This window comes from Drosophila serrata, unplaced genomic scaffold (assembly GCF_035046125.1).
Source record: "Drosophila serrata isolate PLE 108 unplaced genomic scaffold, ASM3504612v1 contig_382, whole genome shotgun sequence".
Lineage (NCBI taxonomy): Eukaryota > Metazoa > Arthropoda > Insecta > Diptera > Drosophilidae > Drosophila > Drosophila serrata.
In genome coordinates this window covers 5,981,313-6,007,632 of record NW_028257280.1, presented here as the reverse complement: position 1 = coordinate 6,007,632, position 26,320 = coordinate 5,981,313, and the positions used below count along the sequence as shown (strand labels likewise).

The window sequence follows — 26,320 nt, the reverse complement described above, 5'->3', positions numbered from 1 at the left end:
CTTCGCACTTCGGCGTCGCACTCCACAAGTCACGATTCAAGCTCCACAATCCACACACTCACACACACGATCCACACTTGAGTTGCACAGTTCAAGAGTTAAGAGGGGAAAGATCGCCGCAAGTGCATTTTCTATCTGTATCTCTTATCAGTGGGAGGAACTTCTCGAACATTTCAGCGCTTCATCAACACTCCGCTCGAGTGTTTGTTGCTAGTGCAGTTTACACACAGCAGGGGCTGCATTAATAGGTATAGTAGTGTTCTTAAAAAGGTTCTTAAAAAGCACATGAAATGTTCTTTATTTTATGGGATTTCCGTTTTCAATGAGCATGAAAATAACATAAAACCATGGAAAGCTCTGTGAACTATGATTTAATCAAGTTTAATTGAAAAATGTTTGAGATATTAGATAATAATGAATGACAAAGGAATGTGGGTTTCAAAATGTTAGATGATTTTAAAAGAGATTCAGATAAAACATTTAAAAAATAGTTTATATTTATTTTTATAAAGTTCAAGCTTATATTAGTTTTAGCCACATTAAATATGATTTTTAAATCATTAGGGAACTGAATAAAATATCTTTTTGGTAGGTAGTTCTGATTTATAATGACAGATCTCTAATTAATAGATTCCCAGTCGTTTTCTTTCATTTTAACTATGGGTTTAAAAACTTACTATACAATTTTTTTATCTTTTAATTAATATTGTGATGTAAGCCTCCTAAAAACATAGGAATAGGCCTGGCCAACCGAAGAGAACCCAACCGATCACCGGTCAGCGGTTCGAACTGGTTGCAACTGGCCCGTGTCAGAACAGACAGAGAGTACATAGAGATCCCCTACAATTGGCGACCACAACAATGAAGATGAAGCAATTATTTAAGTGTACTAGTCTACTACTACTACTACTACTACTACTACTACTACTACCTCCCATTTGTATTTGTATCTTTTTGTTGTCCACTCAGTTGCCTTCCGGCTTGGGATGCGTGTGTGTGTGTGTGTGTTTGGCCAGGTGGGTGTGTTTGCCTACCAAATAGGCCTTTCATACATTTCGTGTTTGTCCTAATCAATCCGGGAGTATTACGCAACACCTTCTATTTTTTGTTCTGCGTGACATTGAGATCTCTGTCCTCCCACAAAAGGTGGGCTGGTCACCTATGAAATGGAGTATCTTGCTGATTGTTAGATTTTCTATTAAAGACAGACCCTTCACTTCAATGACACTCGCACATGACTTGAAAATTCCGCCCCTTTTTGGTACTTCTAGAACTACGCAAGTAACCGTGGCACTTGGTCTATTTCACCAGAGGGACGAGCCCCCAAAAAATGAATTCAAGTTGACTGGAAATTATAAATAATACTCGTCGTCGTCTGTTTGTTTGTTTTGGTGTGCTGGTGATATTCCGCCACATCATGTCCAGCACTCGATGGGCGACGCACAAATATAGCCCTCGGTATCGTGCGATGGCGCCTTTATCGCCAGATCAGTCGCCGCACGGCATTCCACGGGGGTTTCACGGGGGCCCCACGGAGGCTTCACGCGGCCTCCGCTTGATATTTATACCAAATATCACTCGCCTCTCGCATGCACACCATTTACGGCCGTGCAAAATTGTACGAGCAGTCCGTCCGGAGACGGAGCCGGAGCCGGAGACTCCGGCGTAGATCTGGCTGAGTCGGCCGATCGCTTTGCTCGTATCTTATCGGAGAGTGCTGAGACATACACAGCAATTCCCCCAGTTGCCGGGCTCCTCCATAGCGTTGCTTCTCTCCGGATTTCAAAGCTTCATTCGGATTACTGATTACACTACTGCGAGCTTATCAATCTGGGTCTGGGGTTGCTCTTGTGTGTTTCTTGTTATTGCCTTGTTGGGACACACCCACCTAATGCTATCTATCACTTTGCTTTGGCTGAGCAAAAAAAAAATACGGCGTACGATGCCCGGCTGGATAATTGATAAGGCATTTAACGTCGGTGTGCCATTCAGTGTGGCATTGGGAAAACGTGACTTATCGCCAGTCACAAAAAAAAATTTTCCAATAGCCATTGTGAAATGTAGGAAACTGCCCAGAAGTTTTGCTAATACCAAAAAATGTGGATTGTCGGTAAATCACGTTTGACCAGAAAGGTTTTGGACTTTTACCTGCCATAATTGTACGTTTACGAGCTTTGATAATTTCTAGTATATGTTTACAGATTTTTTTTTTATTTGTTAGGGGAAGTGGGAAGTTAAAAATATACGTTATCAGATTTCAAACATTTAGAGACTTATACCACAAAGATATAAAAATTTTCTAATCCAACTCTCATTATGCCATAAAATTATGAATATAGGCATTGGATGTACCAGAAACCTTATTATTAATTAATTATTTGTCATAAATTAAACTTATTTGTATTGTGTAGAAAATTTTCTAGTAGAACCTAGGAAATTCCAGCTCGATTCGGCTCATTAGGGGACCCCTAGAGTTAATTAAGTCTGGCTAATTGGTAATTACTAACCCAGAACAAGTGCCAAGCAGTTGTGGCTTGTGTTTACTCGAATAAAGAGAGAGAGAACCGTATATTTCTTGACTTTCTTCTCTTCGATATTCATTGTGTGCATATGAATTGTTCAGATATTTTCAAATACGAAACAAATCCCGCGAATCGCTTTTCCCGCCGTGGTGTAACAAACAAGTGCAACGCGAATAAGTTTATCAAATCCGAATAAGCATCCCAAATTAAAACCCATTCGAATCGCGTCTTGTGCCTTCATCCTTGCAGTAATCTTGAGAACAAACATGAGATATACTCACTCGCTCAACAAAAGGCGGCAAGTGAGCAAAAGGATCAACAACACCCTCAACCAGCTGAAACTGAGCAGGACCCAGAGAAGCCGGCCACTGTCGAGCCTAAATCAGCCACCAAGGATACCATCGAGGCAGTTGCTCCACTAGAAATTGAGGATAAATCCGAACCAGAACTAGAACTAGAACCGGAACAAGAGGAAAAGAACGAGGAAATTCCCTTGGAACAACCAGAAACAAAAATAATAACTGCAAACCCACCGGCAACTCCATCGACTGCCATTTCTGCTGCAGCTCAGATAAGACAGCTTCCCGAGAGCAATCCCTTGAAGCAGATCCTGCAAGCGGAGCTGCTGATCAAGCGGGAAAATCACTCGCCAGGACCGCGTACCATCACCGCAACGCTGCTTAGCGGCGCTAGCGGCGGCCTGCGTCTCGAGGAAAAGCGTCCCAAGTCGGTGACCGCTTCGGTCTTCCGACCCAGTCCAGCGCCACCTTTGACCCCACCGCCATCGAGTGGTGTCGTCGTCATTGGCAAGAAGCCACAGCTCCAAGTGGAGCCAACCTTGCCGCCCACAACAACAGCCACGGCAGCGATTATCTCCTCCAGTAATCAGCAACATCAACAGCAGCAACAACAGCAGCAGCAACATCAGTCACAGAACCCACAACCGGCTCAAGATATGAATAAAGGATTCTGTTCGCTGTATGCTGATGAAGGACGAGGCTTAACAAGTAAGTAGAAAATTATCCCCAAATATTTTCTTTAATTCAAGGGTGCTTTGAAAGATCTCCGGTAATACGATAGATATGAGGAAAACTTAATTGGTGTAATAAGAAAGCCAGAAGATATCACATAACATAACATAACATAACATCTTAATCAATTTTATCAAAATCAAAAGACTTAAAAGCAATCAAAATAGATAACTATAACTCAGCGATAACTAGATTTTCTTTTTAAGCTATACCCTGGCATATATAACTTAATTCATTTTGTTGTTGGGGAGGGCGTTATTCCACAATCAGCTGATAAGTTGTATAGAAATAATATAAAAACAAAAAACAGGAAAGATTTTGCAAAAACCACTTTGTGAGGTGCATCAGGTGCAGTGCTGCGTTCAAGGCTAAAGTCGGCGTATAAACGACAACACAATACATACAGAATATTTACACCAACGAATACACCAACAATTCCAACAGTTCATACATATGCATATGCAATTGTAGTTGGCTTTGTTTATAAATTCTATGCAAAAAAAGAAAAATCAAAATAAACAACAACCAAAGGCAGCGAACTTAGTGACGCGCGCGGTATTTGATGTGATTTGACGCATTGTCGTAATTCTGGGCAATGCAATTTGATTGGTCAGTCAGTCAGTCCTTCAGTCAGTCAGTCAGTTCGTCAGTCAGTCAGTCGTTCAGTCTGGTCATTCAGCTCCCCTACTCGTTGGTCAGTCATTCAGGCGATTGTCAGTTCGGTGCCGCTTATCTGTGGCCGCAATTTGCGCAAATAAAACTATTTATTTGCAGTTGGCAAAAAGTAAATGATTGCCCCTCTTATTCCTACCCTGCCCCTTTAAAAAAAAAAACTGCATTAGTAAACAATGTTCAAAGCGCTCGCCTGATAAGTGCATAATATATAAACGTGCTCATATATAAGTGTCTTTATATATAGGAGGTTTTCTGGTGTGTTGGAAGGGGCGGATTCCCATCCGTACTTAACCGCAAGCCGGTTGCCTATGCAATTGCGCCGGTCTCTTATGTCACATTTTTTGCCGGCATTACGCATACGCAGTGTATTACATGGAAACCCAAGGGGGGCATCGTTTATTGCCTAGATTAAAGTTGGAAGGTGTTTTTTTGTATTGTTTATTGGTTTTATTTTTAACTGAAGATGTTGGTTATGGAATTGATTAATATATGGGACAGTAAAGTGGGTTATATAATCGTTTTTTTTTTCTTGATTACTTGATTGATTTGTTAATTTTGCAGTTATGCTAACTAGGAATTGATTAAAACTGTATAGCAAATAAATGATAGTCTTCACCTAATTGATTAGATTGGAGGTGTTGAAGGTGTTGCTTTAAATTTAAAATGAGTCTAGGAACTGTATTTAATGTGTTTTCTATTTTTTTTTCGCATTTTTCCCCTCATTTGATTATGAATAGCATTTGTTATTTTCCCTTCTTAAACACATAGAAATAAATTTCCTAGAAAAATCATATGATTTAATTAAACATGTTCTCGAAAATCGTCATCGATTGTTTTGGTCTTTCTTTCTCTATTCGAATAGATATTTGAAATGTTTTTTATTATTTTCTTTGCCTCACAAGCAAGAGAACTTTTCCGTTCTCCGGCTGCCACTGTGCCTGGTGACAAAAAAGCAGAAATATGAATATTAACTTGAGCCAATTAATATGCTAAGTGAATGGAGGGGAACCGAAACGAGTGAAAAGTGCCGGAGGAGAGGAATTTTTGGCGCGTGTGCCAAGGTCCGGCCATGGATCAAGCGGAGCTGTCTCGCATGTGTCCCATCCTCCCCTTCCCCCCTTCCAGCACCCCTCTCCGACCACTTTGAATTTCTGGCAGGGAATGGAAATGGGAATGGGAATTTGGGTATTTTCGAAATGCCTCATGACACCTTCCCGAGAGGCTCCTCCCCCTCTTGTCAAGTGGGACTTGCAGCCCCCTAATCGCTCTCGCTTTCAGTAAGGCCTCTTTCTGTTGACATTTTGCGCTGCCTGCCGACACAGATACATTTACAGACTCGCCAGATACTTTTTCTGTTTTTTTTTATAGATACTTTCCTATTCTTACCACCGCGTCTATATTTATTTTCGTTGCGTGGAAAGGAACGTAAATAAACAGGGAAACAAACGCCACGTCTATGGGCGTATGATGAGTAGACCGAATTTTTATGTAATTCTTGTCACCTCTGGCGGTATTTTTCCCAACATTTCAAATATTCCATTCGTTAGCCTAATCAGTTGTAACACTCGATCGAGCTTCGATTGCCGCCTGTCAGATACAGATACTCGGGTTCTCAAGGCGTTACAGCACAGATACAGATAATCACTTTATTTTGGAGGATGGGGATGGTCAAACAGAAGTAACCCTTTAACAAACAAAAACAAAGGCAGCACCACTGTAATTACCCTATGCTGTTGTGTTATCCGACCGCAATCTATAAAAGCTAATATTTTTGTAATGATAACAAAACGACAGAGCAGGACAAACTCTTGGCCATAAATATCAATTGGGCTCCGATATATTTCGAGTTTAATAGGAATATATAGTCAGTGGCAAATTATGCTTTGGGATCAAAGTTGATAGAATGGAAACGCACAACTATCGTGATTAGCACGCGTGATAAGCACACCCATCACGACCAGTAGCACAAATAATAATAAAAAACAGACGGATGAATGATTGTTTGGATGAATTCTCTTCTAATCACTCGAGTTCAAGTTCATCGCTGATATGATGAGTCCAAGTCCCGGACCAGAGTCTGGGCTTTGGCGCTGTGTAAATTTTCAATATATATATATACTTTTTTTTGGGTCTTACATAAATCTATATAGAACAACACGCTCTGTCCCCGTTTTGTCTCTCTGATCTTCTCCGGGTACTTAAGTGCCCGTGTCCGTTCTGCGTCGTCTTTTGGTTGTTTACATATTCCGATTTTGATTTGGAACTACGTCACATCACGAGCATGAAGCGTTTGCCATCGTCCTCTTCAATTGCAGATGATGACATAAATTTATTTAAATTGAAGCAGTTTTCGCCTGGTTTGTTCTTCCAACTGACCCAAGATCCCTTGATATAGTCACGCGTTGAGCATGAATTTCAGTGACTGTGTGCTGTGTGTGTGGTGTGTGTGCTAATGCGGCAACCTGTTCCCTCGAAAAAAATAAAACTTTCGAATACACACACGAGCCTCAAGTGCACCAAATGTGGCTCAAGTGCAGATAGAGATGCCTTTCACAAGCGGCTCACAAGCGACCTCAGAAATTGCACAGAGGAAAATGTTGTATGATTTGATCAAGAATATATATTGTTGAGATATCATAGTACAAAACTATCTACTGCTAGATCTATGAATCAATTTAAATTTGATCAAAATAAAACAATTAAAAATATATATTGCCATGTGTGCCCTAAGTGTTGATTCAATGACTTGACACCCGGTTTCTGGGTGAGTTGAATCATTGGGTATTTGGTCAAGTTGTAGTGCAACTATATTAGCCTTGCGTGTAGGCCCAGTTAGCCAGTTTGGCCGCTAAATGCACTATTCCCCCGGCCTTGCACTTTGGCGAAAAAAACAACACATTCGATGAGCTGTAATATATGGAAACACTTTGCTAACATCTCATAAAATGCACTCGATTCCGATAGGCTTAGATATAGATAGACCCCCAATAGACGTTTGAGTGTGTTATATTATCATGCGCCATAATTTCTGTTGTTTTTTCCGCAAAAACAAAACAAAAAAAGCTTCGTTGAGTAGCACTCGAGTGCCATAATTACAAGTCTGGATAGAGGGGTGTAAGGTAGAGAGGACTTGGTAAGACCTTTGGGCGTGCATTGTTAATTAATTTGTTTGTGTCGAATGCAACGACCACAGGAGCAAAGCAGATGTCGGGGTAGAGGAGCAGTTGTGGCAGCTACAAGCTGTGCAAATCCCTTATACACCGCTAATCTCATCTTTATTGCAATTGGAATATGTTACTGCACTGTGGGAAAAATGATATAAACAGATTTTGTTCTAATTTTCCTATTTAGAAAGTCAGAGTGTGACCATGCGTTCATATGACATGTGCTAGTGTGACCTTGCTATTAAAAATATATCCTAGGAGAATATTTAGGATAAAGGAACTATATGAATCACATTAAACTGATTCATACTTAATTGAGTATATCATTGAGACCTATTATTATATTACTAGACACTCTCTAAAATATTCACAAATTAAGACTTGTGTAGGCTGGATAACAGACCTCAGAGAATCCATTTCAACTTTATGGCTTATATGGCTGCCGGTGGCAGTTGCTGCAGTTGGGATTTATCCGTTTATATATGACTCTTTTTGATAGAAGTAAGCTAAGCGCTTGAGCTCAAGCAAACAATGCACTCGCACTCACATTCACGAACTTGGACTTGCATTTGAAATTCTATTTGGCCTGCGGTCGGGTCTCTGGCGCTTTAGTTAGTTTTTCATTTCCATTTTGCAACTTAATAGTCGGCACACAGAGGCGGTTGGGACCAGTTTTATTAGCATACCTTATAGTATATTATAGCGAACCCCATGACGGGAATGGCCTGGGTTGTGTTGGTATGAGATGAGCCCGATAGTTGCGATAGAGCTTTAGGTAGGAATGCCTGACTATCGGCTCAGATGACGTGCATCCTAAGCGGAATAAGCTGGAAAGATCGCCCCCGGGTTCAAGACCCCAAAACTGATTAGCCGCCTTGCACCTGATCTGGGGTGACTGCCATAGGCCTCCTCCGATGCACCCGACTCGCCCCGATAGTTATTTCAGTCCATAAATATTAAATAGCAAACCCCTTGGGTTCCTGGGTTTCCAGAATGTTTGTTTTCGCCTTCGCTTCGCTTGCATTTATTCCGCGTACGTCAATAGGCGATTTTCCAAAATGCTGATTAATGAGTCCCCGACCCGGCCATAGCCATAAAAATCATGGCTCTGCTTCGATTCCATTGCGGACGCAATTGGAGCGACTAATTTCACGAGGGAAGCGCGTTGCGTTCAATTAGATTCAATTGAGAGCTGTCAATTAGAGGGGACTCTGTCGAGCGATAATTGAAAATTCGGCAGCTCAAGCAAACAGCCAAGGGTTCCATTTGGAGCAGTTAATTAACAGTGGACGCGAACCAGAAAAGTAGAATTGAGATCTAGCACCCCATTGCGAACTATGTGAAACCGCCACTAACTGCATCTTCATTTCTGACTTCTCACTTTCAGTGTTTAAGGAGGAACCCGACGATCTGTCCCATCACCTGAACTCCACTGCCTGCATTCAGCTGGACGAGATGACACCGTTTAGCGACATTCTGGTGGGTCTAATGGGCTCCTGCCTGCTGCCCGACGATATCAACTCCTTGGACTCGACCACCTGCTCCAGCCAGCATTGCCAGAGTCCCAACAGCAGCAGCAGCAACTCTGCTGCAAGCAGCAGTCCCAGCAACAGTTATTCCACCAGTCCGCTCAGCCCGCTTACACCCAATCCCAATCCGGCAGCAGCTACTCAGTCCCTAAATCCCAGCCAGCAACAACAGCAGCAGCAGCAGCAGCAGCAACACAACCAGCAGCAGCAGCAACAAGCAGCAACATCACCCCCAGCACCACGACAACAGCAACAGCAGCAGCAACATTGATCCGTTGTTCAACTACCGCGAGGAATCGAACGACACGAACTGCTCCCAGCACCTGCACTCGCCCAGCATCACTTCAAAGGTGTGTCTTTATTTCTTCACAAATTAATCCAAGAATCCGAGAACTAATCCATTTTTATCTCTTACCATTGCAGAGCCCCGAGGACAGCAGTCTGCCATCGTTGTGCAGCCCCACCTCGTTGACCCAGGAGGATGATTTCTCCTTTGTGGACTTCGGCATGCGTGCTCCCTATATCCCCATGGGTGATGATATGCCCCTGCTCACAGAGACGGATCTCATGTGGTGTCCACCGGAGGATCTGCAGACCATGGTGCCCAAGGAGATTGATGCCATGCAGCAGCAGTTGCAGCAGCTGCAACAGCAGCAACAGCAGCAGTACGCCAACAACAGTGGCTACCAGCAGCAGCAACAGCAGCAGTCGGCGGTCCATCAACAGCAGCAGCATTTCTCCAATTCTCTATGCTCATCGCCTGCATCGACGGTGTCTTCGTTATCGCCATCGCCAGTGCAACAACAGCAGCAGCAACAGCAACACCAGCAGCAGGCGGGAGTCTTCTCCACCGATTCAAGCGAACTGGCAGCTTTGCTATGTGGATCCGGAAATGGAACCCTTTCGATTCTTGGAGGCAGTGGTGTGACCGTGGCGGAGGAGTGCAATGAGCGGCTGCAGCAGCAGCAGCAGGGAAACAATGATTTCCGCAGTTTCCAGCAGTTGCAGCAGGAGTTGCAATTGCAGGAGGATCAGCAGCAGCAGCAGCGTCAGCAGCAGCAGCAACAACAACAGCAGCAGCAGCAGCAGTTACTGAGCCTCAGCATTGAATGCAAAAAGGAGAAATATGAGGTGCCAATGGCGACCAGTTTGTGTCATTCCATGGAGGAAGCATTTGAGAATGACTACAGCAAGGACTGTAAGTATTAAAGGAAAGAAAAAAGGATAGAAAAGGATGTTGAAATATGCATTGATAAACAGGGAAGAACATGAAAACATTTAAATACAAATAGAAAAGCTAATAATTAAATTACTAAAGCAAAAGTTTAAATGAGATCATCATAAATTAGATGCTTAACATTTGGAAAATTTTAGTAATTAAAAATAGTTTTTGTTTTTATTTAAAGAGTTGTGGAAACATTTCAGTGATAAAAACAGAAAAACACCTCCATTGACTGACATTTCACACTAATTATTCGTGGAAATTTTACGACTCTTAAATTTTATAAGATTAAAAGAGGAAAAAAAACAGCAAGAATAGATTGATTTAAGACCGCCTCTAGGGGACTTATTCCCTCGGCCCTTCCTCCCTCCTAGACGCTAATTATGCTTTTGAAAATATATTCCATACAATATATATATACCCTCTCCTGCATTTTCGTAGAGGCCTAATTTTATGGACAGAGCGCTGTACTAAAAATATCCATAGCCGCGGAGGAAACTTGCTTTATTTTTTATGATATGCTGCCAACGCACACGCACACGCTGCCACTCCAACGCCTACATGTAAAAATAGAGGGGAAAAAAGCAGAATAAAGAGACTTTCTGAATTTTCGGTTGCGTGTCGCGGAAGATGTCACTTGGTTCTTGGAACCGGGGAACAGCGGGAGAGCTAATTGATGTGGGTTCAAGTTTTCCACAACGCTTTTCCCCTCCACTTTTTTTTTTTGCGTAATTTTCACACATTGCTCTCTTACCTTTGACACATGTCACCGCACGTTCCCCGTGATGTTGTGATTGATGCCTGGCACTGGCGCAATGACAGAAATCGGCCGCTGGCCCTGTCAATTGTATTGACTGCAAAGTGCCAGGATATATGACAGTCAGTATTTAGAGGGGTCGTCCCGTCCGCTTTCATTGACAGATGCCTAGGCCTAAGGTCTCTTTTGAATTTTCCAATAGTTTTCCACCTTCGGCCAAATCCCCCGCTGATTTATGTCGCACACACCAGCCACCGGCGGTTAGATATACTCGTCGTATAGATACAGATACTAAGGATATAGATACAAATGCCCGTGGCTATATAGAATTTATTTATTTATGTGCGAAAAGAAATGTTTGTGTTATTGTTTTAAATTAGCACCAATGTCATGGGCAAAAGGAATTAATTTTAGCCACATTTTTGATTCGATAAATTCTGAGGATTAGCTTGCATATTTCAACATGATTTTTGGAATGTTTTTCACCTCACTAACTTTTCGTGGTTTGTTTTTCTGTTTTAGCTACAAATTTGGATTGCTGGGACCTGCTGCAGATGCACGTGGCAGAGGCTCCAGTGAGTCCTACGGCTTCGCCTGCTCCCTGCAAGGTTACCACAATTCAGTTGCTGCAGCAACAGCAGCAGTTACAACAACAGCAGCAGCAACAGAACATTATACTGAATGCAGTGCCATTGATTACGATTCAGAATAACAAGGGATTAATGCAACAGCAGCAGCAGCAGGAGCAACTGCAGCAACCAGCTCTAAAGATCCTGAATGGAGCCAGCATTGCGCCAGTGACCACCAAGGCCACCATCCGTCTGGTGGAAAGCAAACCAGCAACGACGCAACAGCAGCAGCAGCAACGTGTGGGAAAGCTTATGCTGCCCCAGCAGCAGCAGCAGCAGCATGGAAACAAGCGACACCTGAACAGTGCGACAGGAGGTGCTGGTAATCCAGTGGAATCAAAGCGCCTGAAGAGCGGAACCATCTGCCTGGATGTGCAGTCACCGCAGCTGCTGCAGCAGCTCATTGGCAAGGATCAGGTGCAACAGAATCAGGCCACCAAGCGAGCGGGAAGCGAACGCTGGCAGCAACAGGCGGCGGAGAGCAAGCAGCAGAAGCAGCAGCAACAACAGCAGCAGCAGCAACAGCAGCAATCCAATTCGGTGCTGAAGAACCTGCTGGTCAGCGGACGCGATGTAAGTGCCGGCTACTGCATTGTGCCCATGCGGCCCAAGAAGCAGCTGGCCAAGGTCTAGACTCTGACTCTGGCTAGAGACGACCTTCACCACCCGCCTCTCAATTAGCTAATGGAAGCACCCCCACAGCCGGCTATGATTAACCCAAACCCAACCAAGGATTGTTAGGTTAAGCGAAAGAATGCATGGACAAGCCCATTTCTACAATTTGTCTTTTGTAAATGGATCGATTTTATATAACTGAACATCAAAACTATATAGATATATACATATATAAGCTGTAAAGTGTAACCAACAAAGCAACCTCCTCCCGCTGCGAGAGGAAGGCGGCGGCGGGCCTAGTTTTAGTCCGTTTTTCTGTAGTCCCTAATGCCTAGGACGTAGTCTCGCGATAGTCGTTAGTTATAGTTTATATAGCGGATAGCTTCTAGTCTAGACGTTTAAGAGATGGACTTTAAAATTACAAATTTCGTAGACTATTTAAAATAGTGCCGTACCGATCCGAATCGTTTCGCGATCGACGAGCGTAATCTTAAGTTTGTAGCTTGGCGCAATTTGTTGATTTCTTTTTAAGTTTGACCCTAAGCCATAGCCGTAAGCCTAAGCAGCATGTTGTTAAATCTTCTGTTCTGTTGAGCAAAATAATTCTGTTGTACATAAAACCAGGATCGGTAGGATTAAAAGCGAGTTAGTTCTAACGCGGAGAGCATCACAGCGGGTCCGCGCGGACATAGTTTAGGAACGCGAGAATCAGAGAACGATTGCAATAAAATTGTAAACTATATAAAGAAAAAATTCAAAATATGGCAACTTTAAGTTTTTTTTACTGTGATAACATTTGCTTTTGTTGATTGATCGATTGAATGAGTTCTCCCCCCATCAGGCACACATCAGGTTTAACTTTCTTGATTTCTGTTAACTTTTTCGAGCAATTTGTTAGATGTGTAAGCTTTGACTGCAGCAAGGATATATAAATATCGATATGTGGATTTTAATAATAATAATATTCAAAGACAGTAAGGATGCGTTTGTTTCGAGTTCAGTTTTGGCCTTTATGTTCCATAAAGAAAACCCTGTAAATTGTACCAATTTGTGAACGAAAGTGTAGCAAAATTGATAACCGAAATTCGAGCGCTGAAGGTACAAAAAATGAGAAAGAAATCCCTATAAGAAGAAAATCAACACTTTAAGCTAGACAAACAAAAAACAAAGCACACTAATTTCTAGTAAAGAGTCAAAACTATAAAACAAAAAAACACATACACATTACACATAGAGAAACTATTAGCAATTAAAGAACAATCCTCGTGCGGTGAGCGTTCTCTATCGCACACTTATATATTATATATATATATCTATACACATAGAGAGTAAAACCTAGATATAGTTACATAGATACATAGTGCGTATATAGAACAAAAACCTCGGGTCCCCACTGAAGCTTTAACCTGGCAGCTTTCGATTCTTATTAGTTTGTCGTTTTTAATTTAGTTTATAGTTCCTTTTGTTTTTGTTTTTTTAATTAGCTCTAACGACGGATAAGTACATACACTTACCGAAGACGAAACAAAGAATGAGAAAGAAAGAGAAAAAAATCCGAAAAAAAAAAGATTATTATTACTGTGTTTTTGTTTTGATCTTTGTATCCTTGTATAATTTGTGTCTTTAATATTTGATATTATTGATTTTTTCATTGTGCACTGACCTACATACAAGGTGTGGGCGGTTGTGCGGGAGTTTTGTGACTGAAGCCTGGCAGCTTAATTAACTTTCGCCCTTCGTTCTGACGGCATGGCGTGTCTGACGCACATCATCGATGGGCTCCGAAAAGGGGATCCGAAATCATAAATATCCAGCTGGCAAACAAATTTACACGCAACTTAAGCCTCAAAAGGGGAATTTAAAATGCCCCAAAAAACCTCCCACTATTGACACTAGCTTAGCCTAGGTTTATAGAGTGGGCTGCCAGAGCTGCTGCTCCAGTTCCTGCTTCCTGTGCCCATTCCTGCTCCTACTCCTGCTCCTTCCTCCTGGTTTGACATTCCGATAAGACCCGGAGGCAGCGCGTGCCGCATTCTAGCTTGAGTATTGATTTTGCACCTCCAACGATTTTGGCTTGGGGTAAATGTTAAAATTCCACCCAGGGTCCTATCCCTTTGCCAGTTTTATTTCCTTTCCGCTGCGCACAGCTGACGCTCTTTGCTCTCGGGTCTACGACTTCCATTTCCATTTCCACTTTCACTTTCACTCTCACTTTGACTTTCACTTGGTTGAAAGAGCGGGGCTCTCTCTCTCTCTTTTGTTGTGTTTGCGGCACGTGTCTCTTATATATACTCGAGAGTTGAGAGTCCCCGGGTTTTGTGCTCCGCCGGTTTTTATGGCCTACACGAGCTTCCCACTCTGGGCCACAGAGAAAAACTTTGCGTCACGGCTGGCACTTTTCCGGTGTCCCCGCAGTCCTCCGTCCGAAAAAGTCCTTTTCTGCATTAATGAATCGCCGTAATTGGGCTGCAGCTTCTTTTGGGAACCCCAATTTGCATTATTCTCGGGCGACACACATGTGTATGTGTGTACGTGGCCAAATATTTGCTGCCTACTTTACTTTATTTACTTTGTTACTTTCTTTTCCTGCTTACTGTTATTCAGAGTTTTCTTGAGTTTTTCCTACTTTCCCTACTTTTATTTTGTGTTTAGGAGAAAGCTTCTTTGGTCCCATAGAACAATTCATAGCAGAATCAGTTTTGGGAAACCGCATCTACCTCGTGTGTGGCGTAATCGAAAGATAAAAACTGAAACCGATACTACCTCCGGATCAGACATCAAACTATAAAGGAACCTCAACCTCAGAAACGAAGGCCAAAAGAAAAGCAAAAAATAAAACATAAAACTCAATCCATTTTAGAAAATTATACTGTTAGCAAAATGACAAGCAATCCTCGAGTTAGTAATCCTAGTCACTAACTAGACAGACTTAGCATATATACATACATATATAGATATTCCTCTCGATAATCATTTAGTCAGAGCTCCAGATCCACGGAGGGGGACTTGAGAATACTTGAATAATTAAATAAATATAGCCCGAAAAGACTGCGAGCCGAAAACTCTGAAAAAAATTATATACACATAGCATCTAAGCAGGGATGTAAATAGTAAATGAAAGCAGGAGGATATGGAAAAACACCAGATGACAACTCTCAAAAAAAAATTAATCGATGTGGCTTAAACTAAACTTAAACTATAGTTTAGTGAGTAATTGGCCTAATATTTAGCTATATATACGATATCGATAATAGTATTAATGCAATCTCCCCCTCCCCACGGGCAAGTCAAATTCAAAATCGACTAACGATAGACAGATAAACAGTAACAATAACGATATCGATAACGATAACGACTTGGTATTAGACTTTGTATCACACGAATCCCAATCATCACATTTAGTTGAAGTTTTTCGCGTGTTACGTATGACATAGAGAGAGAGTGAGAATGCGGAGGGAATGATAATGGGTAGCTTTATCGCGACGGAGTGCAAAATCGGGAACGGATTATATCAAAAAAGCCGAGAACGAGAATCGAACAGAAAGTACATACAATTTCACAAATATACCACATATACCTCAGTACATGCATAAGTACGATCGTGTAGGTCGCTGGGTCCTTGTGTCCTTGCGCCGCCTACATACTTACATTACCTCGTGTATACATATAACATTAACTAAAATATACATACATACATATACCTCTATCCTTAAAACAAAAGAAAAAAAACATATGCCTATTCCGACTTTTGATAGTTCAATACACCCTAGTGAATGTTGTGTGCGAAATCCCTTTGATAACGAGCGTTTTTTACTACCTCCAAAATTCTTGTTGTGTGTGTATCTCGCATTTATAGCAATAAATTAACTAAAACTAAAGCTAGAGCTAAATCTAAATCTAAAGCGAATACAAAGCTAAGGCCTAAATTAAAAGGCTAACGTCAGTCTAGAGCAAGTAAATTAAACTAAAGTAAAACTAAACTAAATGTTGTGTAATTTTTATAGCCTACTTATGTGCGTCAGCAAAGAGAGATACTAACCAATACCTCGGAGAAAGCTTCAGTAAAGTAAAACGAAAAACGAAAAGTAAAGTAAATATAGTGAAAATTTTGTGAGAAATTAAGTCAAGCAGCATTCAGCTACAGATTTATTGTGCAACTTTATTAGCTGTAATTTTTCCCAGCTAGCAAATATGACACACGACATATCCGTTTACGGTGGCTCCCGATTTTGGCCAACTCATCTTCATAACTCAAAGGAGAAGTCAAGGCAAAAAGGTGACAGGCACTTTGTGCTCCGTTGCAATTGATTTGGCGACCGGCTGATTTTGATTAATGTTACTTGATCCTGAGAGTCATCCCCTCAGCCGACTTTCCTCTTCAGTCAATTTGAAGTTCATTCCGAGCTCTCTGTGACTTACTCTGTCGCCCTGATTAATTGTGCTGGCATTATGCAAAATTATATTATGATTGCCAGGAATCAACAGGTCACAGTTGTGTCTACAAGTGTAACCTTTGAACAGGACCCTGCCTTGGGGCGCCATTTGTCAAAAGGCAAAGGCAAAAGGCGTTGTGGAGTCACTTTCATGGAGCATTACTTTTATTTGGCCTGCCAACCAATCCCTGAACCTTTCTCCGTTTGGTTAATTTGCAGCAATTATTTGTGAGCTTGTCGGCAGCCTAAGCCTCTTATGCTACCCAACTAGAACCCAGTATCAGACACACTCCACACACACTACACAACACAACACAACACCGAGAATACCTCCAAGCCCCCAACCCACAAGATGTTAGCGTAATTTGAATGCGTAGAGCGATGAAACTAGCCTTGAATTAGACTCGAAACGTATCGAATAGAATCGTATCGATGCGAAAATGTAAGGCAAACTAGTGTGTAAACGCCGCAAAGTATGCAATATTATACATATATACACCTATATACATAAATAAATAAAAATATATATATATATTATATACAAGATGTCAAGCAACTTATACATATACATGCGAATGTAGTACGTACGATACGATATGGCATATGATATGATATGATATCTGTGGATTATATAAAGTATTTTAATAAACTTTTAATAAATATTTTAGTAAATCCAAAATAAAACCATAAATAAAGTCGAATGAAAACCCCCGTCGAATCAACCAGATAAGATATCAACTTTATCCAAGACTTTAGGAGCGGGAAAATCCTGTATGTGTGTTTTCTTTTGGTGGATATTTGAGTAAGAGAACGAGGAAAGCCATCTCCCAGCTCGTGTTTACAACTTTTCCTTCTCGATTTATGTGCATACATTTTGGGCCCTCGAGCATATTTGTATTGACAGGCCAGCCTGGGAATTGATTAATCTCCATTCGCCATTGTATTTGCCTCCGAACTGACTGGCAATTTATTAAAATCTTTTGATTGGAATAAATGATGCTGCTGCCAGCTAATCAAGTTGCCTGCCGTCTTCTTCTCCTTTGGCAGCTAAACTTTTGTGGATCTGGTTCCAGCAGATTCCTTATTGTCCTGTTTTGTCCTGTCCTCTTGTGTTCTGTTCAAGCACTTAAGTATGCCGAGCACACACATATACACCAGGATAACTTTCGCCCTCATCTTGAGATTTTCGTTTCACTTTTCAGGGGGTTCCCAAATTTAAATCTTTCGCTTCGGTTCGTCTGTAAATAAATGACGAATTTGCGTCACACACGAACGCTGTGACGAAACTAAATTCCACGCAATCTTCCACCTACTTTTTTGTAGTCTGAAACCTGCGCATTATTTTGGTGAACACTCTTGGAAGAAGATGTCCTGTTTTGAGTTTGAAATGTGCATATTAGGTGGATTACAGGGAAGTTTTATTTTATTTTTTCATGCTTAAGTATATTTGTTTTCCATTTAATTGCGATTTTACTTACTTTGAAGATGTTAGCAGACTTATACTTGCACAATATGAGCTCTTACGCTCATGACTCTCTTTAAGTTATTATAAAGGCTTAAAGAAGGATCTTATTTCAGCTGCAAGGGTATAAAAAAATGTACCAGTAAAGTCTCCCAGCTTCCCCGCTTCTATATTCATGTATTGCCCTTTTATTGGTTTTTGTTTTTTCCTGTTCCAAGATGAAAATATGCCTGGCGACAATTGCATTACGTATACGTCACGTTGTCTCCTTGACATCCTGCCTGCTTGAGTTATTCAAGTTTGTTGCTTATTGATTTCGGACCCCAGTTTCAATTTTAAATTTTCAATTTCAGTTTCATCTGGTTACGCAATGCCAATCCTTTTGCTGCCCGCAGCAATTGCGTATTCCCAAGAGTCCTTGCGCAACGAGTGTCGAATTTAAAAGGAAGAAAATATAAAAAAAGCGTTACTGTAGAGTCCTTTGCGTAGGAGAAGCTCCTCCTCCCTTCTCGGAGCAAGCACTGCTCCTTAAGCACATTTGTTGCCTACTTTTGCTTTTATTATGCGGTGACAGCAAATTTTTCTGCAGAAACTTGACTGCTCTCTCAAGGCATGAAAGCAAAGTTTCGCTTTTAATTGCTTTTGTTTTTCTATTGGACTTTCGTGAGTCCAGGGGCGTGGCACGTGAGCCTGGCGTTGGGGTGTCGATGAAATGCGATGCCATAAAAAAACGGAAAAAGAATCCAATTAGATGGCTTTAAACGGAAGCTAACTCAGCAGAAAGCCGTCATAAAGACTAATTCCACGACTTACTCATCAAAGTGACGGAGGAGACCAGCAAGGATGTCGGCCAATTATTGTAATGCCTTGGCATTTCCGGTAGACCTGCTGCCGTTATCTAATAGTTTCGTTTTGCGTGGCAGCAATTGCCTTTAATAATTTATTAGAGCATATTTGGCAGGGGAATGGGGAAAAGAATATGTCCAGGCGGGCAGTGTCTATAATATATCAAACAATAAACCTATTACATGGCGGCTACCCCCGATGCCCTGAGGAGGCTTTGCGCGTGCCACAGGAATTTTTCACCATTTCGTTACGCATACGCCCTGTCGGCTGTTGGGTTTTTTTCCCCCATGATGATATGTATATGCTCTTAGGAACTGGTATGCTCTCTGACACAGAATCCTTAGCTTTTACTGGTACTTTTACTTTCTTTGTTCTCATTGGGCTTTGGTTTTGTTTGTTTGTTTGTCCATCATTGCTCATCTTACAGCACTTTCGCTTTCGCTTGTCTCGTAATTGCTGCAATTAGCCGTAGTTCCTGGCTTTGGGAGAAGGAGAAGAAGTTCGCCTTGAAAGCATCGCAAATAGAAGAGGGTTCATCAGACTGCACTTGAACTCTTGCCCAGCGGATACATCGTCACAGCCATCAGGGTGTCATATTTGGACAACTTTATCTTCGTCATCAAACATTGTTAAAGGTTTTGCACTACGAAAAAGTATTAATCTTTTCGGAATTTAAAACTTACATACTCCTGAAGTTTTCAATCAAATTTTAGGATCGAATCGGCAATCGATCATAACTAAGTTTAAAATAATAATATATCTTAGATTTCCTGCAGCGATTTTTATCTGTATCAAAGATACCATAATTTAAATGGCAAATCAATATGGAAAAATCCAGATAAAATTAGAACAACTGCTGTTTTTTCTCTGCTGGAAAAACAAATGCAAGCTGCCATTCTGCCCATCGAATCTGATGTATTCCCCACCGCTTCCTGTCAGGATGTCTGGGCTGGGAATGGGAATGGGAATGGACTGGTGACTGGTGGCTGGTGGCCAGAATAAAAACGAAAGTGAAGGCGGGGCAGTCTTTGTGTCAATCCGAAATCCAAAGCATAATAATGTCCCGCCGCTGGATTCTGTTTCAATGAGGAGGAGCAGCAGCAGGACCCATTCCCAGCCATCATTAAAATATGATTTATTGCGGCCTGCCCCCTTTATTTTTTTGGGTGGACTTGTGCTTGGCTTGAGAGCTTCCTGCTGTTGCCTTCCCGGGGCTTTTCCACAGGGAATTTGAGGCTTGAGCACAGTGTGTATTTGTGTGTGTCTTTGGTGACTTTAAACATTTTCATGACACCGGCTTAGAAGCGTTTTTCCGCTCAATTTTGGCAAAGGTTTCATTGAGTTAATAGCCCAGCATTTGCATAGAAATAAGGAAATAGCTAGGGAAGTTCAAGAGTTACGTACTTCAGGGACTCAGTGAGTTACCACGGGGATTCGGGGAGTAATTAAACTGCAAATTGGTTAATTTAATTTAATTTATGCTCTGATTGTTGTACTTAAGACTTAATTGTAATTTCAATTGTAGGCCATTCATAATGAATACCAATAAGTTAAGATTAAGTCAGGTCAATTATGTAAATCGATCCATTTATTTAAGGCAAATTGTTGTGTAATTTAAGAAATATTATACCAGCTGTGTGAGGTGCTTCCTGTTTGTTATTTATAAAGGTTTTTAAATATTTAAAAACTATTCATTAAAAGATAAATGTCAAGCTTTTTCCATCCTCTTCTTACCCATTTTAAACTTAACCTAAACTAGTTACTAATTTATATCGTTTTTTCTCTCCTCTTTTTTCTCCGCCCCCATAAAATAGGCTAACGAATCCGAGCCCATGATGATCGATGACAACTCCCTGGAGGCACAGACCCTTGGCCTGGGCAAGTACGGTCTGCCCCTGCATTGTCACACCTCCACATCGACGGTGCTGAGGAACTATCATCACAATCCCCTGATCAGTGGCACCAATTTCCAGCTGTCACCGGTCTTTGGTGGCTCTGATGCCGGCGGCGGTGGTGGTGGTGGTGTTGACTGTGAGACCGGGTCAGTGGTCTCCCTGGATGACTCGGTGCCACCCGGCTTAACTGGCTGCGATACGGATGCCTCCAGCGACAGTGGCATTGATGAGAACAGCCTGGTGGATGGGTCACCTTCCGGTTCGCCACGCAAAAGGATCGCTCTGGAGTCGAGGGCAGCAAGTGAGCCACCTCCACCACTAGATGTTGTGGTGCCTTCGTCCTTGGTCCAGGCTGGAGACGAAGAGCTTGAGAATGGCTGTGGGAGCAATGCTCCCAGCAGGAAGACATCGATATCCTTTCTGGACAGCAGCAATCCCCTGCTGCACACCCCGGCCATGATGGATCTGTGCAACGATGATTACATAATGGGCGAGGGTGGATTCGAGTTCAGCGATAACCAGCTGGAGCAGGTTCTGGGCTGGCCAGAGATGGTCTAGGAGAGGAGGGAGATGATACCTTGATCCCACTGACATGCACTGCATTTCTAAGACGATGGCATTTTTCGACGGGGAAATTGAAATTAAACTGAGAATCAAATAAGGAAGCTAACCAAAAGATTGATTTTGAGCCTTGCAACAACCCCAACCCCATCCTCTGCCCAGTTCCCAGATCCCAAGCTAACCGACACATTTACAAACAGGAAGGGTTTAATCACACTTGAATAGTTTTGTAGCCATGTTAACTGCCTAGAACAGACGAAGAGTAATATACACTTATATAATTTAGTTTTTACACAGAGAAAACAAAAGGAGGAAAAAAGCAAATACCAGTCGAAAAAGAAAACTAAAACAAACTACGTAAAAGATAAAATTTATATAAAAAAACGTTCATGGTTTTTCCGCTAGAAGAAAAAGGCTCAAACAAGTTTTTTGGTGAAGGTTGTATTTCCGATTTCATACCTTTTAAGCGCCAAAGCTGTGACGACAAAAAAAGAAAAGAAAAGTTTTTGAACATGTTTTACAAGTAAATATAATCACTAGAAAAGAAAAACAAAAAAACACAAAAAAATATATACATACGTTTATGTAATTCTTAGTTATTTAAGACATAATTTTCAATGTTTTCAAATTACACAATACTTTAACTTTAATTACTTTTGAACTAAGTAAACATCTTGACCCGATTCTTAACTCCAGGCTATATAATACCTTGTGCATTTCTATCAATATATTCATAATTTGTCTGTGTCGATTTCGTTTCCATTTATGATATCTCTCAATTTTTATTATTTTTTCGTAATGTTTCCCTCAGTTACCTTGATTCTTGATGTAAATTAGTTTTTAGTTCTCTGTTTAAGGCGCCGCATCATACAAAACGAATTGTTTGCTTGCTTTAATCCAAATTCAATCAATGTTCAGTGTTTAATCAACTTTGTTTTTTATTTTATAAATATTAATTGGCAGAATAAAATATTGAAATTCATTTCGATGAAAGTTGCATGCAGAAAAAACTGCTTCAAGTTGTTTTTAATGGGTGGAAAATGCTGGGTAGCTTATCTTTATTTCAGAATTTCAGGTAATTATTTCTGACGGCCATGTGGATTGAGAATTTATATTTTTCGAGACAAAATTCGATGTTAAAGTATTAGTTCTCCTATATGGCGAATTCGCCGCACATCTTTATCCAAGACACGAACATTCGCCGTTGGGTAAGTAACATGGCTAAAATGTGTAATGTAAAAATAAAATGAGGCAAAATTTTATTTTGCTTCCAGACATAGCTAGATCGATTCAGCAGTTTATCCCGATCAAGAATATTATGATATTTATGATTTTATAGGGTCGGAAATGATTCCTTCACTGCGTTTCAATCTTCTGACTGAAATTATATTCTGCAAAAATAAGATAAATTAAAAACAGACAATTTCATTGAAAAATCAATGTTTTCCAAACATCATAATTAAGCCGAAATAGCATTAATTTTGATTCGGAAAGCTTTTCTGTGTGAGTTTTTAAAGCGCCAACAAATCTGCATACTACTTTTGTGGTTGCGATTAAAAGTTTCTGACTAAAGAAATAAAATCCTAAAATAAGGTATAAAAACAGCAAATTTGTTAAAAAAATCGTAGTTTAAAAATCTCATAACTAAGCCAAAAAATCATTAATGTCAATTTGGAGAGCTGCTCTATGCTAGTTTTTACTAGATTAACAAATCTGCATACTCAGTTTTAAAAATTAACAAATTCAATTTTTTGTCGATTTTTTAAAAAAAGAATGATGTAACCCCTTATCAAATTTTTAAATTTTCGCAAAATTTGGAAAATTTTATTTTTCTTCCAGACATAGCTAGATCGATTCAGCAGTTCATCCCGATCAAGAATATATATGATTTATAGGGTCGGAAATGATTCCTTCACTGCGTTTCAATCTTCTGACTGAAATTATATTCTGCAAAAAAGGTATAAAAACAGACAATTTCATTGAAAAATCAATGTTTTCCAAACATCATAATTAAGCCGAAATAGCATTAATTTTGATTCGGAAAGCTTTTCTGTGTGAGTTTTTAAAGCGCTAACAAATCTGCATACTACTTTTGTTGGTGCAATTAAAAGTTTCTGACTAAAGTAATAAAATCCTAAAAAAAAGGTATAAAAACAGCAAATTTGTTCAAAAAATCTTAGTTTAAGAATCTCATAACTAAGCCAAAAAATCATTAATGTTAATTTGGAAAGCTGCTCTATGCTAGTTTTTACTAGATTAACAAATCTGCATACTCACTTTTAAAAATTAACAAATTCAATTTTTTGTCGATTTTTTAAAAAAAGAATGATGTAACCCCTTATCAAATTTTTAAATTTTCGCAAAATTTGGAAAATTTTATTTTTCTTCCAGACATAGCTAGATCGATTCAGCAGTTCATCCCGATCAAGAATATATATGATTTATAGGGTCGGAAATGATTCCTTCACTGCGTTTCAATCTTCTGACTGAAATTATATTCTGCAAAAAAGGTATAAAAACAGACAATTTCATTGAAAAATCAATGTTTTCCAAACATCATAATTAAGCCGAAATAGCATTAATTTTGATTCGGAAAGCTTTTCTGTGTGAGTTTTTAAAGCGCTAACAAATCTGCATACTACTTTTGTTGATGCAATTAAAAGTTTCTGACTAAAGAAATAAAATCCTAAAAAAAAGGTATAAAAACAGCAAATTTGTTAAAAAAATCGTAGTTTAAAAATCTCATAACTAAGCCAAAAAATCATTAATGTTAATTTGGAAAGCTGCTCTATGCTAGTTTTTAGTAGATTAACAAATCTGCATACTCACTTTTCAAAATTAAAAAATTCAATTTTTTGTCGATTTTTTAAAAAAAGAATGATGTAACCCCTTATCAAATTTTTAAATTTTCGCAAAATTTGGAAAATTTTATTTTTCTTCCAGACATAGCTAGATCGATTCAGCAGTTCATCCCGATCAAGAATATATATGATTTATAGGGTCGGAAATGATTCCTTCACTGCGTTTCAATCTTCTGACTGAAATTATATTCTGCAAAAAAGGTATAAAAACAGACAATTTCATTGAAAAATCAATGTTTTCCAAACATCATAATTAAGCCGAAATAGCATTAATTTTGATTCGGAAAGCTTTTCTGTGTGAGTTTTTAAAGCGCCAACAAATCTGCATACTACTTTTGTGGTTGCGATTAAAAGTTTCTGACTAAAGAAATAAAATCCTAAAAAAAGGTATAAAAACATCAAATTTGTTAAAAAAATCGTAGTTTAAAAATCTCATAACTAAGCCAAAAAATCATTAATGTTAATTTGGAAAGCTGCTCTATGCTAGTTTTTAGTAGATTAACAAATCTGCATACTCACTTTTCAAAATTAAAAAATTCAATTTTTTGTCGATTTTTTAAAAAAAGAATGATGTAACCCCTTATTAAATTTTTAAATTTTCGCAAAATTTGAAAAATTTTATTTTTCTTCCAGACATAGCTAGATCGATTCAGCAGTTCATCCCGATCAAGAATATATATGATTTATAGGGTCGGAAATGATTCCTTCACTGCGTTTCAATCTTCTGACTGAAATTATATTCTGCAAAAAAGGTATAAAAACAGACAATTTCATTGAAAAATCAATGTTAATTAAGCCGAAATAGCATTAATTTTGATTCGGAAAGCTTTTCTGTGTGAGTTTTTAAAGCGCCAATAAATCTGCATACTACGTTTGTTGATGCAATTAAAAGTTTCTGACTATAGTAATAAAATCCTAAAAAAAGGTATAAAAACAGCAAATTTGTTAAAAAAAATCGTAGTTTAAAAATCTCATAACTAAGCCAACAAATCATTAATGTTAATTTGGAAAGCTGCTCTATGCTAGTTTTTACTAGATTAACAAATCTGCATACTCAGTTTTAAAAATTAACAAATTCAATTTTTTGTCGATTTTTTAAAAAAAGAATGATGTAACCCCTTATCAAATTTTTAAATTTTCGCAAAATTGGGAAAATTGTATTTTTCTTCCAGACATAGCTAGATCGATTCAGCAGTTCATCCCGATCAAGAATATATATGATTTATAGGGTCGGAAATGATTCCTTCACTGCGTTTCAATCTTCTGACTGAAATTATATTCTGCAAAAAAGGTATAAAAACAGACAATTTCATTGAAAAATCAATGTTTTCCAAACATCATAATTAAGCCGAAATAGCATTAATTTTGAATCGGAAAGCTTTTCTGTGTGAGTTTTTAAAGCGCCAACAAATCTGCGTACTACTTTTGTGGTTGCGATTAAAAGTTTCTGACTAAAGAAATAAAATCCTAAAAAAAAAGGTATAAAAACAGCAAATTTGTTAAAAAAAATCGTAGTTTAAAAATCTCATAACTAAGCCAAAAATCATTAATGTTAATTTGGAAAGCTGCTCTATGCTAGTTTTTACTAGATTAACAAATCTGCACACTCAGTTTTAAAAATTAACAAATTAAATTTTTTGTCGATTTTTTAAAAAAAGAATGATGTAACCCCTTATCAAATTTTTAAATTTTCGCAAAATTGGGAAAATTGTATTTTTCTTCCAGACATAGCTAGATCGATTCAGCAGTTCATCCCGATCAAGAATATATATGATTTATAGGGTCGGAAATGATTCCTTCACTGCGTTTCAATCTTCTGACTGAAATTATATTCTGCAAAAAAGGTATAAAAACAGACAATTTCATTGAAAAATCAATGTTTTCCAAACATCATAATTAAGCCGAAATAGCATTAATTTTGATTCGGAAAGCTTTTCTGTGTGAGTTTTTAAAGCGCAAACAAATCTGCATACTACGTTTGTTGATGCAATTAAAAGTTACTGACTATAGTAATAAAATCCTAAAAAAAGGTATAAAAACAGCAAATTTGTTAAAAAAATCATAGTTTAAAAATCTCATAACTAAGCCAACAAATCATTAATGTTAATTTGGAAAGCT

At 39.4% G+C, this 26,320-nt stretch overlaps 1 protein-coding gene across 1 annotated transcript in view; it reads left to right on the top strand.

Annotated features, from left to right (window-relative positions):
- Window positions 1-21,649, top strand: part of sima (HIF-1 transcription factor component sima) — a 69,131-nt gene extending 47,482 nt beyond the window's left edge. The window contains 6 exon segments of the mRNA XM_086840706.1: window positions 2,772-3,529; window positions 8,780-9,138; window positions 9,140-9,271; window positions 9,345-10,119; window positions 11,423-12,102; window positions 20,700-21,649. Coding sequence (XP_086696832.1) covers window positions 2,772-3,529; window positions 8,780-9,138; window positions 9,140-9,271; window positions 9,345-10,119; window positions 11,423-12,102; window positions 20,700-21,338 — 3,343 coding nt within the window. The 3' untranslated portion in view covers window positions 21,339-21,649.
- Window positions 21,650-26,320: the final 4,671 nt, after the last annotated feature.